We start from the raw sequence: 14,283 nt of genomic DNA, 5'->3' as shown, positions 1-14,283 counted from the left end.
AAAATTCACCCATTCCAAAAATATGATTCAATCATTTTTGTCATGTGGCATTATTATTTTTTTTAAGCTCTGGTAAAATATGTAAAATATCGTTTGCCCTGTTACCCAATAAGTTTACCCAGAGGCACAAATTACAGTCAGTCCCGATGTTGTGCAACCATCACCACTATTTTCAATGCCCTGTCGTCATCCCAAATATAAACTTGGATCATTCAGTAACAATTTCCCATTCCTCCCGTCGTCAAGATGGAGAAAGGACCCACCATGCCAGTCATTTTTACAATTTAAGTTTATCATGAGTATGCATTTCACAGCATGCACTTTCACTTCTTTTACAATGTCATTAAAATAGGCAAAATATTTTTTTTCTTTTTAAAGATTTAATTTATTTGACAGAGAGAGAGAGAGAGAGACAGTGAGAGAAGGAACACAAGCAGGGGGAGTGGGAGAGGGAGAGGCAGGCTTCCCACTGAGCAGGGAGCCCGATGCGGGACTCGATCCCAGGACCCTGAGATCATGACCTGAGCCGAAGGCAGACGCTTAACGACTGAGCCACCCAGGCGCAAAATAATTTTAGATAAAAAAAAAAAAAAATCAATGCTACGAACTACTACTTGACACAGTATCATCTGGTAACAGTGGATGCCGGGCAGGAAGGAGTTTGCTTCTTGCTATATACGTTTTATACTGACTTTTCAGCTTGCTCCCATATCACTTAAAAATTTTTTAAAAAATAAACTAGCACATACAGACTCCTCAGTAAAAAACCAAGACAATTTCAAATCAATAATAACTATACTCAGGGTGTTAGCACTAACCTGGTAGAGGAAATGCTGCAGATTTTAATGCTGTGGTGCCACAGGGTATAACAAGAGTCAGAGGACACCACCTTTTTTTTTTTTTTTTAGCATATTGAAAAGTCTGGTAATTGGATTTTTTGCTAAACTATAACTAAATATAGACTGTTGCATATAAAACTAAGCAAAATAGTATATTGCCTTTATTTTTTTAATTTAAATTCAATTAATTAGTAAATTGTCTTTAAATCAAGACAAAAAGGCATACATTTCAAAGCTGACTGTATTCAACATTGTATATGTATTTTTAAAATTCAACTAAAAATCGCCAGTATGATAGTAAGAATCAACTTGCTCTCGTGTCTTTTTCTTGTTTTAAGCAATGTGTCTTTCAGGAACATCTTTGCATGCTTGCTTGGTTTGAGGACAGTAAGGAGACCTTGTGACTGAACAGAATGGGGGAGAGGAAATTGGAGGCAGAGAGGTCAGGGGGGAGGAGGGGGCATCTTAAGGGCCACAACTAGTTCAATTTTCGAAATACTAAGTTTGAGATTTCTTTCTTTCTTTCTTTTTTAAGAGAGAGAGCAATTGAGGATGGGGGGTGGCAGAGGGAGAGAATTTTAAGCAGGCTCCCCGCCCAGTGCAGAGCCCAATGTGGGGCTCGATCTCATGACCCTGAGACTATGACCTGAGCCGAAGTCAAGAGTTGGACACTCAGTCGACTGAGCCACCCAGGCACCCCCTAAATTTGACATTTCTTTAGTTATCCAAATGGAACTTGAAGCATCCCAGGAGGGCAATACCTCAGCTGAATTTTCAAAGAAAAAGTAGGTATCAGCTAGATGAAGGAAAAAAGAGGGCAGGCCAGGAAGAGACGAGCACTAAAGGTCCAGAATGAGGAACCAGGTAGCCCTGGGGAACTTCAGCTGAAGGAAGGACCTGAAGCCTGGAGGGGAGGGGTGGGTTACAAACCCAGCCCTGCCCTCCGCAGCTCCCGCCCTACTTCCCACCGCCCCCTTGCCGTTGTCCCTCATCTTCACCGCCATGTCCTGTTGCCCCCACACCTCCATTCTCCATTCCCCCATGTTTTCCCTTGGTTTCCCTTCTCCACCTGGAGCTCTATGCCCCATGTCCACAGGCCTCTTCTTATACACAGTCTTGTATTATGCCACGTGAGAGATTAAAGAGAATAAAAATTAATGTTATGGGGGCGCCTGGGTGGCTCAGTCGTTAAGCGTCTGCCTTCGGCTCGGGTCATGATCCCAGGGTCCTGGGATCGAGCTCCGCATCGGGCTCCCTGCTCAGCGGGAGGCCTGCTTCTCCCTCTCCCAATCCCCCTGTTTGTGTTCCCTCTCTTGCTGTGTACCTCTCTGTCAAATAAATGAATAAAATCTTTAAAAAAAAAAATTAACGTTATGGGAAAATGGTGATTTTAAAATCATCTTTCTAAAGTGCTTATAACAGCTGTAAACGCAAGCAATAATTTGGGCTTCTAATTCAGAAAAAAATGTAAGCTGCACTCGCTGCTTTAGCAAAGGCATCCAATACTACCTAAGAATACATACAATTTAAAAAGTACTGTAATAGATAAAGTCCCTTGTACTCTCTGGAAGAATTAAAAAGGAAACTCAGAGCCATGCATCTGCATTCATTCAGGGTGCCTCCTATCTGCTGCAGTCTCCAGAAGTGAACTGAACAAAGACAGAATTTCCTTTCTGATCTTGCAATTCACAGGTGCTACCACCAGATGGCAGTACCCTACTACTCTGCAGTCCCCGTGGCCCGTTTCCAATCTGAGGTTAAGCGGAGCTAAGAGAGTCTGTTTCAATTTCTCCTTTAAAAAAAAATAAATTCTGGAAAGTCTCCCTTTCAAATATAAGTTGGGCAGACAAACTGAATAGCTATTTTTCCAAAGAAGACCTATAAAAGACCAATATGTATACGAGAAGATGCTCAGCATCACTAAGCATCAGGGAAATGCCAATCAAACCCATAATGAGATATCACCTCAAACCTGTTAAAATGGCTGTTTTCAAAAAGACAAGTGGTAACAAGTGTTGGCCAAGACGTGGAGAAAATGTTCTCACCACAAAAAAGAAATGATAATTATGTGAAGGGATGGTGGTGTTAGCTAACACTATGGTGGTAATCATATTGCAATATGGAACTGTATCAAATCAATACGCTGTACACCTTAAACTTACAAAATGTTACAGGTCAATTATATCTCAGTTAAGCTGAAAAACCATGTAACACACACACCCATACACACACATACTCATATACACACATCAGGTTGAAAGCCTATGAATAATCATCAAGTGAGCATGTGTGGTCAGGACAGGTGGATTAGTGTGCCCTTGACTTAGTATAGTTGAACACTCTACCATTATTCTGTTCATTCATAACTCTTTGCTGCTTAATTTTTACTTATACTCCACAGGTAGATTAGCAAGCACTGGTTAAAATATAAACAGGCCTCTGTTATTACATTTCTCCAGATCCATATTTTTAAAGTACTAGATATAGGATATCTAATTTTAAATTTTCTTTTGACATATCCTACTTTTTCTTACATAATTAAACAGTGTGCATTACCTGTTAAGTGGGAAAAATCCACATTTTCTATGTAATAATTAGTAAGGAGTGTATCTAAAATCCATTTTCATGTACGATCTGATCAAAAATCAAATTACGTAAGAGGAATTTAACTAGAATATCAACATTAAACAGTACAGTTAAAGTTGTTTAACTTTATAACTAGAATCAATACTGGAAGATAAACTGACAGAGCACAGGGTCCTGACTTTTGGAACCAGAAGCCCTGGGCATATGGCCTGCCTCTTGCTGGCTGTGTGACCATGAAGAAACCGCTTAACCTCTCGAAGCCTCAGTTTCCTTGTGAGAAAGTGAGAAAGACAGTAATTGAAGCAGGCAGAGCAGGATTAAAACCATAAAAAGAAAGGAAAAGAAAAACATCAGGAAAAGAAGACAGAAAAAAATCAGTGCTATGAAAGCACTATCTAATTTGTGAAGTGGTAAATTAATGTTAGGTATTAGTAGACTCTCAGTGGATACATCCCTGAGGTCTATTCAAATTCTCAAATTTATACATTCTATTATAACATAGAATCTAATGCGTCATCCCCATAAAAATGTTCTCTGTCTAGACAGGACTATCGTCTTTAGTCCCCTTTACTTCCTTTTCCTTCACAAAGAAGGAAGTTCTTTCCCTTTTATTAGATTTTCTGCATCAATGACAAACAGCCAAGAGCTAGAAAGTTGTATTAGGATTTGGTACCAGATGGTTTGTTAGACTTACTCACTAGCTGGGTGGTTCACCCCAAATCTAGCCTAGAAACCTGATGCTCAGCAAAAGTACACGTTTAACTACATAAGGTAGATTTTCGGGGCACTTGTCTACTAGCTGACGCCATAAAATTAAACTGACCAGGTGGCCACGTGTTAAGAGACACAAGACCCAAAAGGGTGTCTGACGGGATAGAAAATGTTTGCACATTCACTTATATTTTTATAAAAGGAATAATTACAGTTTCACTGGAGAAGATATTCCTCCAGTTAGACTTATGAGCAAAGATAAGCAGACTTTCAATGCACAAGACAAAGGACTAGATGTGCTGGAGGAAAGCCTTGGGTTTAATAAGCAGACTTTCACAAATGCTGACATTCCGCACTAGGAGCACCCTGGAGAAATGCCACAGTTCTCCCTGGCCTCTTACAATGTCTCTACTGGAGGAAAAAACATTCCTAGTGCGACTCTCTTGGCTACTTACCCATTTTTCAAAATAAAAAATTATAAACACTTGACAATTATATCTCAAGAATTGCTTTAGGAAGTTTCCCTACAAACTGCTTTTTTCAACAGTTTCTGTTCCATGATCACGGTTGACTATGTAACCTGGCTATTTAGTAAACAATAAATTCCTTGAATTCTTGAGAAACGCCAACTAAACCATTTCTGGTGTCACTAGTACAATGTGTGGTGTATAGGAGATGATCTATAAACATTTACGAGCTGAATTCAATTTTAACTAATTACAATGAATGCCAACAGAAGCCAACAACATGGGACTTGAAAAGGTGAGACAAGAGCGGAGATGTCTTATAGATTTCAGGAAGCAAACACCTTATCCAAATACTTATTCTACTGGGGAAATCTCATTACAACCACCTCCGCAGTATCTCCAATATATTTATCATTTAAAAAATAATGAATGCATTCCAAGAACAATATTCATTTCCAAGGACAAGAAGGAAGTGCTAAGTGTTCTGACAGTGAGTAGGCAGCAAACAGAAACACCAGTGAAGACAGAGGCAGAAAGGTGCCATCCTGACGCGGCTCCTCCATCTGGAGCCTCCCTGAGTGCTTCCTGGTTGCACTGAATTGCCTGGAAGGCAGAGATGGTTAACCAAGATGAGAGAGGGAGGGGATCAACAGGGAATTGTCACGGGACAGCAGGAGACACCTGTGAGGGGCTCCCTACTTCACAGAAAAAACAGCACATTGGAAAGAAGTCCATGACTCAAAGGGACTGGTGGTTGGACATGGACCAGAGAAGGCATTAGTTATATTAGGCTTCTGATCATAAAGAATATGTTGAAATCTGGGCAAAATGTACACTTACGGTCATCAGCTCTCACATGGAAATAACTGAGGGCTGAATATTCACTCTAATGAGATATGTCAGCCAGAGATTTTACTTCTATACAACATTTCAAAATCTAGCTTCATTGTTTCCAAGAGGGATGCATGGTCCTGTTCTAAGCAGGGGAAAGAGAGAATTGTACAGTCAAAGCCTTCTTACAACACCCCATTTAGCCAAAGTCTTATAAAATCTCAGTTCTAAAACATGGCAATTTATTGAGAAGAAAAACAGAATATGCCCCATGCCACTGGCTATGGGCAGGAGCCCAGTGTTCTAGTTATTAGAGCCTAGGCCCAAGGTCAATTCTCAAGAAGCCTCTTGGTTGTTCTGACCCTGCTGGAATAGCTTTTACTGTTCTTTTTGTCCTTACCACACAGATCACAGATTAATTACTAACTTACTTCATTTGAAAAGGTGTATTCAACAATGTAGAGAATGTACAAAACAGAGTCAGGAAACAGAAATGAAAAATCATCTACAATATCCATGGCCATACCCTCCCCCTCCTGACCAATAAAGAATCATCCTGTTAATGCTTTTATTTTTAAATAAGAAAGGGGTTGAAAGAGGTGAGTCTTAACTTACCTGAAATTATTGCAGCCAAGGACCACGCCAACTATGTTCTTGCCTATGTCGTGCACGTCGCCCTTCACGGTAGCCAACACAATGGTGCCCTGGTAAGGATCCTGGGGAGTAAGCCATGCAGCTGAGCATTGCTGTGCTCACTTAGAGCAGATCACCTAATTCCCTAGAGCCAGACAGGTGTTGCCACAGAAAGCACTTTCACAAAACCAAGGCAACCTCAAAAGCAGACCTAGAACCCACATCACGTGCTCTGCCAGTAGAAAGCTGTAAGCCCGAGCTGTCTGAAGGAGGCCTGCCTCGTTGGTCAGCCCAAGAAGCTTCAACCGGGGGTTCCATCACCTCAAAGAACAGGTTAAGGTCAACTACAAAACAGTCCCATAGCTGAAGAACATATCCTTAACTCCAAAAACGCTGTCTGACGAATATTTATTGTGAGCAGTAAGGGAGGAGGAGGGACCAGAGGGAGAAGCTGGAGAGTGCATACGGCCCATCGGAACCCGAATCACCATCTCAACGGCCCACTGCAGGGGCATTTCATTATATTTTGTTTCTTTAATACCATCGTGCTATGCACTGTGGGCACCCCTTCTCCCAAATATGTAACTAAATGAATGAATAAATCATTTTTTAAAAAGAGAAAAGAAAAGGGCATGCAAGGCAAGTGGGATTCTACATCTGTCGGAGCCATTGACAAACTCACATCAATATAAGAATTCAGAATCCCACAGGCCAAAGCCGGCTGAGCGTCACAGGGCGCTAAACAAAGTCAAAGTTTAATGATTTACTCTGGTGGTGCAGCCAACAGGAGTTAAATTGGATCCAGAAGCAGTGCTGGAACGTTACCAGGGTACAGAGACTATCAGTGAAGAGGTTTTCCAAAGCCAAACATCACTCAGTTACCTCAAGGGCAGGGACCAAGTTCTGTAGCTACAGTGTGGAGCACCGTGCTGGGCACATAGTAGGAGCTCTGTTAAATGGTCAGCAGATGAATGAACGAACTGGTTTTGATTTGAAATCATGGGCTCTATCTGAAAAACTACGTTCATATTAAAAATTCACAAAGCCACACTCAAAGGAAAAGCCCAGGGTATTCTGAGACTGGGTCAAAGAGATCGTTGCTCCATTTTATCTTCAATGAGAAGCACAGCCAAGCCCCATGGTCCCTACCCCACCCCAGTAAGTCTTTGAGGCCAATTGCTCACAGGGCTCAGCGGCCTGGACAAAATGACTTGCCTCTTCTTCTTCTATGCCAGCATGCATTTTATTTTCTTCTCTTTCTTTTTCCATGAAGGGAATAAGGTGGCCAACAGCCTTCTTCATGACTCGAGCTGACTTTATAACCTAGGAAAAATACATGGAGTCAGGCGTCTTTACCTGATCCTGAATGGTTGCTGATGGCCACTTGTGAATTTCAGCCTAAATCAAGAATGCAAGCTTTGACCACTGGAGTCCACTTTTGACAGCAGACAGGATAAGGAACAAGTTCCTTGTGGGGAAAGATGATGAACAAGGCATAGCAGAAGGAAAACGAGGCTAGGACCCGCATGCTGTGATTTCTGTCTTCCAAACTTCTGCACGGTATTTTTTCCTCAGCCTAGAAGGCTGTCTATCACTTCTCCAGGTTCTAGGCATCCTTTTCCAGCATGAGCCCTTTCTCAGCCTTCTCTTCTCGATCCCCAGCATTACAATTCACTTATAATTAAGGCTCATGCTTAAGCAAGAACAGGGCCTTTTACAAAATTCATCAATGTATCCTAAAATTCATGGGTGGAAGTATGATGGGAAACAGGATATTTGCTCAGTCTCCAAGTTTCTCCCTACAAGTAAATTCACAGTGCAGAAAACCTAGCAGACACCATTAACCAAATGAGCAGAGTTCATATAACCATTAATGAGACCCAGCAACATTCTGGAAATCCTGATAAGATCCACTGTGAGGGGCACAGCAACGCTCTTATTCTTGCTGAAGAATGAGCAAACATCAGACAAACTCAAACTGAGGAACAGTCTACATAATAACTGTACTGTACTGAGGAAGGTAGGATAAAAAAGCAGTGTGGGATCTTGGAATAAAAAGAAAACAGTAGTGGAAAAACTGGTGAAATCTGAATGAGGTCCTGCTTTAACAGCATTACGTTGATGTTAATTTCTGGGTTCTGCTAACTGCGCGAGGGTCAAGTAAAAACACTAACATGAGTGGAAGAAGTTGGGGGAGGGATACAAGACATTTTTCAAACTACATTGCAAAATGTCTAATGTTTACTCAAAAATGCAAAGTGAAAAATAAGTCAGCACCATGAAGAACCAAGACCGAGGAACTGTCACAGGTTGGAGGAGATTAAGAGGACAGGACAACGAAACGTTCCTTAGCTCAAGTTAGCGAGAGTTTCACTGGTGCATGTGTTAAAACTCATCAAACTGCATCCTCTAAATATGTGCACTTCGTTGTATGTTAATTATAAAACAATAAAGCTGTTTGAAAAAGGGGGTAAATGTTATAAAGGAAATGGGCAATGAATGAATACAGAATGAGTAATAAAAAAAACAGAAACAAAAACAGGGCCTTTAAGTTTTGTGTAATGCCTCGCAGCCCTAACCGTGATGGCTCAACACAAGTTTGTTCACTGATATGGTCAACAGCTTCTATAAATCAAAATGAGAGTTCTGGCTTTCTTGAAAGTTACAATGTAATGTATATCACTATTTTAAATGGGAATGATTTGTTCAAAATACACATCCTTAAAGATGAATACTTGCTGGCAAATCAAACACGAATGCTATGAACTTTACATTCATCTTGGGTTTTATTGTAACTTGGGGGAAGAGTAGATGGGTGTTGGGAGTAAGAGATGGGACACAGATCCAAACATGGAGATCAGAATGCTAACAGTTTCCATTGACCTCTAACCTGCACCTCACCCTAAAGATGGACCTTCCAGACACTACTCTTGAACACATTTAGAGAAAGAATGACCCGATCTCAAATGTCCCCAAGCTCTTATCAAAACCAAAACCTGAGAAATATACCCGAACTTACTATTTATTAAAAGACAAAGTCTTTTTCTTCCAGTTGTAAAAACTACCCCCCGTCCGCTTTCCCCATCTTTTGCCAACCTGAGGTAGAAACATTTTTCCAGCTCCAAAAAGGTCACCAACAACTTTCATGCCGTTCATCAGAGGCCCTTCGATTATATTCAGAGGCCGGGGATATTTTTCCTGGTTTAACCTGGCTTCCTCAGTGTCCTCAATAATATATTTTTCAATACCCTATTAAAAAAAAAAAAAATTAGGGAAAAAAAATCACATTAAAAATTGGCTTAAGTCCAAATACCCAATAAAGAATGAATCATGGAAATGCTTAAGAGTTCAGGTTTTGGAATCAGATTGCATGGGTTCAAATCCTGACTCCTATCACTAATCTTAGCAATTTACCAAGCCTCAGTTTCCTAAATTAAATTGTCATATAGTACCTGCCTCAGGTGGTTATTTTGAGGATTAAATGAAATACCCTATGTAAAGTGCTTAGCTGACTGGACTGACACAATGTAAGTACTCAGTAAAAGTGAGTTCCTAGTGAGAGAAGAAATACTAGTAAGTAAAGTTCAAATTCATCATAAAATACACTTTGCATCCTAGTGGTTCAGCAGAGTATCCATTACTAAAGATCTCCTGTGAAATCAGCATGTTTTGTCCCTATGAAGCTCTGGGGCTGGGGGAGGAATGACAATGGGCAGGACCCTGAGGTGAAGTTCAAATCCATGAAGCTTCCGCGGGCTTCTCCAGCCGTCACTGATCAAGCCCTAATCCTCCGTGTCCACAGTTTGAGGTCCCTTGGATGTAGCTGACTGTACAACTTCAAATATGCGAATCTCAAAAGCTTCAAGAAGTTAAAAGTTAAATTTGAGAGCCAAAAAAAACCCTGAAATTCTCCAGACCACAATGAGGACAATGAAGCCAAGAGATTATGTTGTCTAAAATTCCAATTATCAGGATGCCTATGTGGCTTAGTCGGCTAAGTGTCTGCCTTTGGCTCAGGTCATGATCCCAGGGTCCTGGGATCGAGTCCCGCATCAGCCTCCCTGTTCAGCAGGGAGTCTGCTTCTCCCTCTCCCTCTGCCGCTCCCCCTCATTGGGCTCGCTCTCTCTCACTCTGACAGATAAATAAATAAAATCTTTAAAAAAAATTCCAATTATCAGCAGAAGAGCCCAGACTTGCCTGTTGATCAGAAGACAGCAATTTGGTCTAGGAGAGTGTTTCTCAACCTTGGCACCACGGACATTCTGGGCTGAACGACTGTCATGTGGAGCCTATCCTGTGTGCTATGGGATGTCCACAGCATCCCTGGCCACTGGATGCCAGGTACACCTCCCACCCCCTATTGTGACAACCAAAAATATCTCCAGACTGAGTCAACGGTCCTGGAGGTGGTTGGTGGGGGGGGGGGGCACACTCCCTCGGGGCTGGTCTAGGGACTCTCCCCTCCAGCCGTCCATTTCATGCTCACTCCAGGCTCCTACAACTCACCTTCACGAGGGCGTACTCCAGGCGTTCTTCGATGGGGCCATTCCTCCACTCATCAGTCTGGATGACTTTCTTCCCTCCTTTGCCATGAGTCTGAGTTGAAATTAGGACAGACAGATGAGGATAACAGGCCCTCCTTGAACTACGTAGGAGCAAAAAACTGTGCCTCATTCTTCTCATATACTACCAGCGCTTAGCTGAGTATCCAGCATGAATTAAGGTCTCAATAAATGTTTGCAGGAAGAAGAGATAAGGAGAGGTCTTTCAGGATTTGATCCTGTAGCAGAAGGACACAGTGAGGCCCCATTCTTCCTTTCCTACAAGGTAACAATTTCAAACGAAGGATTTCCAGGGCAGTAAGAGAAGCTCTTCCCCACATGTGAGGGGCCTCCAGAGCCCTCCACAAGGAGCATCATTACCCACAAATATGTGCAGAGAGCTGATGGGTGGAGTCAGCATCTGGGAGGTGGGCATGCCAAGAGCCACAGGACATGGCCTACGCCCTCCAGGCCTTGGCCACATCCTAGGGGAGGCAGAGAGGGCAAGCCACCAGAGAAAGCACGTGCCGGGGTCTGAATGAGCAGATAATACAGACAACTGCGTGATACAGACTAGACCGGGAACTTTGAGCAATGAGTCATCATCACAAACCAGGGTGGAGAGAGACCTCGAAGAAATGGATGGATTCAGCAAAGGGACAAAAAGTGCCACGATCGTGGCCCATCAGGTGAACTGCATGACATTATCTGTTTTCTCCACATCAACTGGTGGCATCACTCGCCCCAACCAAAACTCTACAGAACATTCTTTAATATTCATTCCTCATTTCGGTCACTCACCGAGTCCTAATGATACACCTCCTCTAAACTTCTTCCTGCCCCGTTTTCACATTTTCATGGTCCAAGCCACTAGCTGGTCTCTGCAGCCCAGAATCCCCCCAGTCTACAGTATATCTTCTGCACTGTAACCAGAGGGGCCGTCCCAAACTGCAAATCTCATCAAACCACCCCACATGACAAAAGTCATCATAAGTGTCCCATTCCTCCCAGGATAGAGTAGATTCCATGCCAAGCACTCCTTTTCAAGGCTGCTCTCTGTGCCATGCAATGCCCCCACCTGGCTTTCTCCGATTGCTTCATCTTCTGCCTTGCGCAGCAAGCTCAGCTACCCCAAACATTTCAGTTCCTCACACTCTCTGTCATCTCTTTCACCTCTGGGCCTCCACATTCATTCGCGTGACACACATTTATTCAGCACCTACCCTCATGCCGGTCCCCGGCTAGACGCAAATTCCCCGCCCTGGCAGGGACCACCAGCCCTGCACTCCAACGCCAGAGCCCAGCCTGGCTAAGTCCCATTTAGCTTTCATGTCTGTCCTGACCCGCGCCTCCTGGGAAGCCTGCCCGGACCACCTCTACCTTTGGGATCAGGGGCCCTCCTGTGCGTTCTCACAGCTTCCTGCACTTGCCCTATCCCAGCACCAACCCGACTGGGTTACAACTGCCTCTCACATTTTCGTACACCCCCCTCAACCGTAGGCCCTGGAGGGGCCCATCTCTCTTACTGGTTAGATCCTCTATGCTCAGTGAAGTGCACAGCACAGAACAAGAGCTCAGTAAATATCAGCTGAGTGATTTAATGCTGAACAAAACCAGATTTTCTGAAGCCACGTTTATGCAGGATAGTAGAGGACAAGTCACAGAGCACCAGAAATCCATGCTATCGAGTTTGGATTTAACCTTCCAGGCAGTTGGGGCGGGGGGAGGCGGTGAGAGCAGGACCAAATTCAAAATTCTGAAGCTGCTGGGGTGCCTGGGTGGCTCAGTCGTTGGGCGTCTGCCTTTAGCTCAGGTCATGATCCCAGCCCCGCAATGGGCTCCCTGCTCGGTGGGAAGCCTGCTTCTCCCTCTCCCACTCCCTCTGCTTGTGTTCCCTCTCTTGCTGTCTCTCCCTCTGTCAAATAAATAAATAAAATCTTTAAAAAAAAAATTCTGAAGCTGCAGAATAGCAAAGCAGTATTTTTAAAAGCACCTCAGAAGGGGGAAGAGATTTTAAAAGTCCGTGATCAAGGCCTGGACCACAGTGGTGGTGACAGGAAGTAAAGAAGACAAGCATAAAGACATTACGTAACGGACAACATGTTAGAAGAGAGGGAAGGAAGGACCCAGGGAGAGCCCCCAGAACCGCAGGGCTGGGGTGCTAACGGCAAGACTGATGGCACAAGGGCTTCCTCCCCTACCAGAAAAACTAAAGATGGTGACTCCAAAAGAATGATTGGCAGCATTATTGCCAGTAGCCAGGCACAGAAGTGACCTAAATGTGCATGGATGGATGAACAGACACACAAAATGTGGCATAGACACATACAAGGTAATACTATTCGGCCATAAAGAAGGAGAAAAACCCAAACCAGAGTTGTGTGGCACTGCCAAAAGAAAACCAAAAAGAGAAGAGAAAAGGAAGTCCTTCTGAAGCTCACAATCCTCTCACTTGATACGTGTGATGCACCATTTGCTCTGTTAGCCATGGCATCAGGCAATTCCTGCGGGTGGGACAGAGTCTGAGGAGTGAAAACAGGACAGGGTTCCTAACACTCTTGGAGAAAGGACCTGGCGTGTTCACAGAAAGATCCCACGGAGCGCAGCGCCGTGGGGCGGGGAGCGGTCAGGACCTATGTGACGATGAACAGTGGCTACTGAGGATCCGGGGAAGGCCAACGAAGATTTCACCCGAGTGTCGGAGGCTGCAATGAATGAAAACTACCCCACCTGATGACTGTGCTTCAGAAAATCAAAACTTAAAACAAAGGGCACATTTGAAAGCTGCTATTTCAGGAGTACAACATGGCATGCTGAGCCCACCTTGCTTTCCAACTAGTTATTCGAGAGAACCCTCTCCACAATCTAAGTGCAAAATCCGCACAGGTGGGACCACACACCAGCCACGCTGTGGATGCTCATCAAACACGAGGTTACCCAGCAAACCGACCAACGGTCATGTCCATCTGGCTATCCGTGTCTCTGTCGCTACTACTCTAGAGTAGATCCCGAGTCAGAGGCTCCCCATGGGATCTGTGCTTTGTTTCTGGCAAACAAAAAAGCTAGACAGGCATCAAGGGGAGTAAACTGCTCGAGAGGAAGACAAAGAAGAACATGACCTCCAGTGGCAATGAGGAAGATGAAGGCCAGACCAAGGATCCAATAACTTTTTTCCCAGAAAAGCATCAAAAATATTCTCACAACCCAAGGTCATTCAGGAGCCACTGTATTCAGAGCAGAGATCCTTCCAGGCCAAAGGGGTCATGACCTCTATTAGGGTACTGCTTAATAAAGAAACTCCATGGGAAAAAAAGGAAAGAAAGAAACTCCATGGAAATCATACGGTACCATGATACCTGGAACTTTTCATTACCAAAAATAATTTCCTTACCACAGGTCAGCCTGTGCCAAATTTAAGTAATTATTTTTCAATAAACCCATTAACTCCCCCGAAGTGGGATTAGAGAGCTTAGCAAGATCAGAAAAAAGACTCTTTCCACCTTTTAAGATTTTGAGAGAGAGAGAGAGAAAGAGAGAGAACAAGCAAGCAGAGGGGCAGAGGGAGAGGGAGAAGCAGACTCTCCGCTGAGCAGGGAGCCCGACGTGGGGCTCGATCCCAGGACCTAAGATTATGAGCTGAGCCGAAGGCAGATGCTTAACCAACTGAGCCACCC

General features: G+C 43.6%; 1 protein-coding gene across 3 annotated transcripts in view; it reads right to left on the bottom strand.

Annotated features, from left to right (window-relative positions):
* The window catches only part of MTR (5-methyltetrahydrofolate-homocysteine methyltransferase), a 93,277-nt gene that overhangs the window by 21,473 nt on the left and 57,521 nt on the right, over positions 1–14,283 (bottom strand). For all 3 annotated transcript variants that reach the window (XM_081824329.1, XM_081824328.1, XM_081824327.1), the window contains exons 19-22: positions 10,575–10,664; positions 9,164–9,316; positions 7,283–7,390; positions 6,050–6,150 (exon numbers count right to left, since the gene is read on the bottom strand). In XM_081824329.1, the coding sequence (XP_081680455.1) occupies positions 6,050–6,150; positions 7,283–7,390; positions 9,164–9,316; positions 10,575–10,664 (452 nt within the window). The remainder of the gene's footprint in view (positions 1–6,049; positions 6,151–7,282; positions 7,391–9,163; positions 9,317–10,574; positions 10,665–14,283) is intronic.

The sequence above is a fragment of the Leptonychotes weddellii genome, chromosome 6, assembly GCF_054177405.1.
Source record: "Leptonychotes weddellii isolate Sample4059 chromosome 6, ASM5417740v2, whole genome shotgun sequence".
Lineage (NCBI taxonomy): Eukaryota > Metazoa > Chordata > Mammalia > Carnivora > Phocidae > Leptonychotes > Leptonychotes weddellii.
The sequence above is the reverse complement of the archived record's forward strand: the minus strand, read 5'-3'. Positions and strand labels throughout refer to the sequence as shown.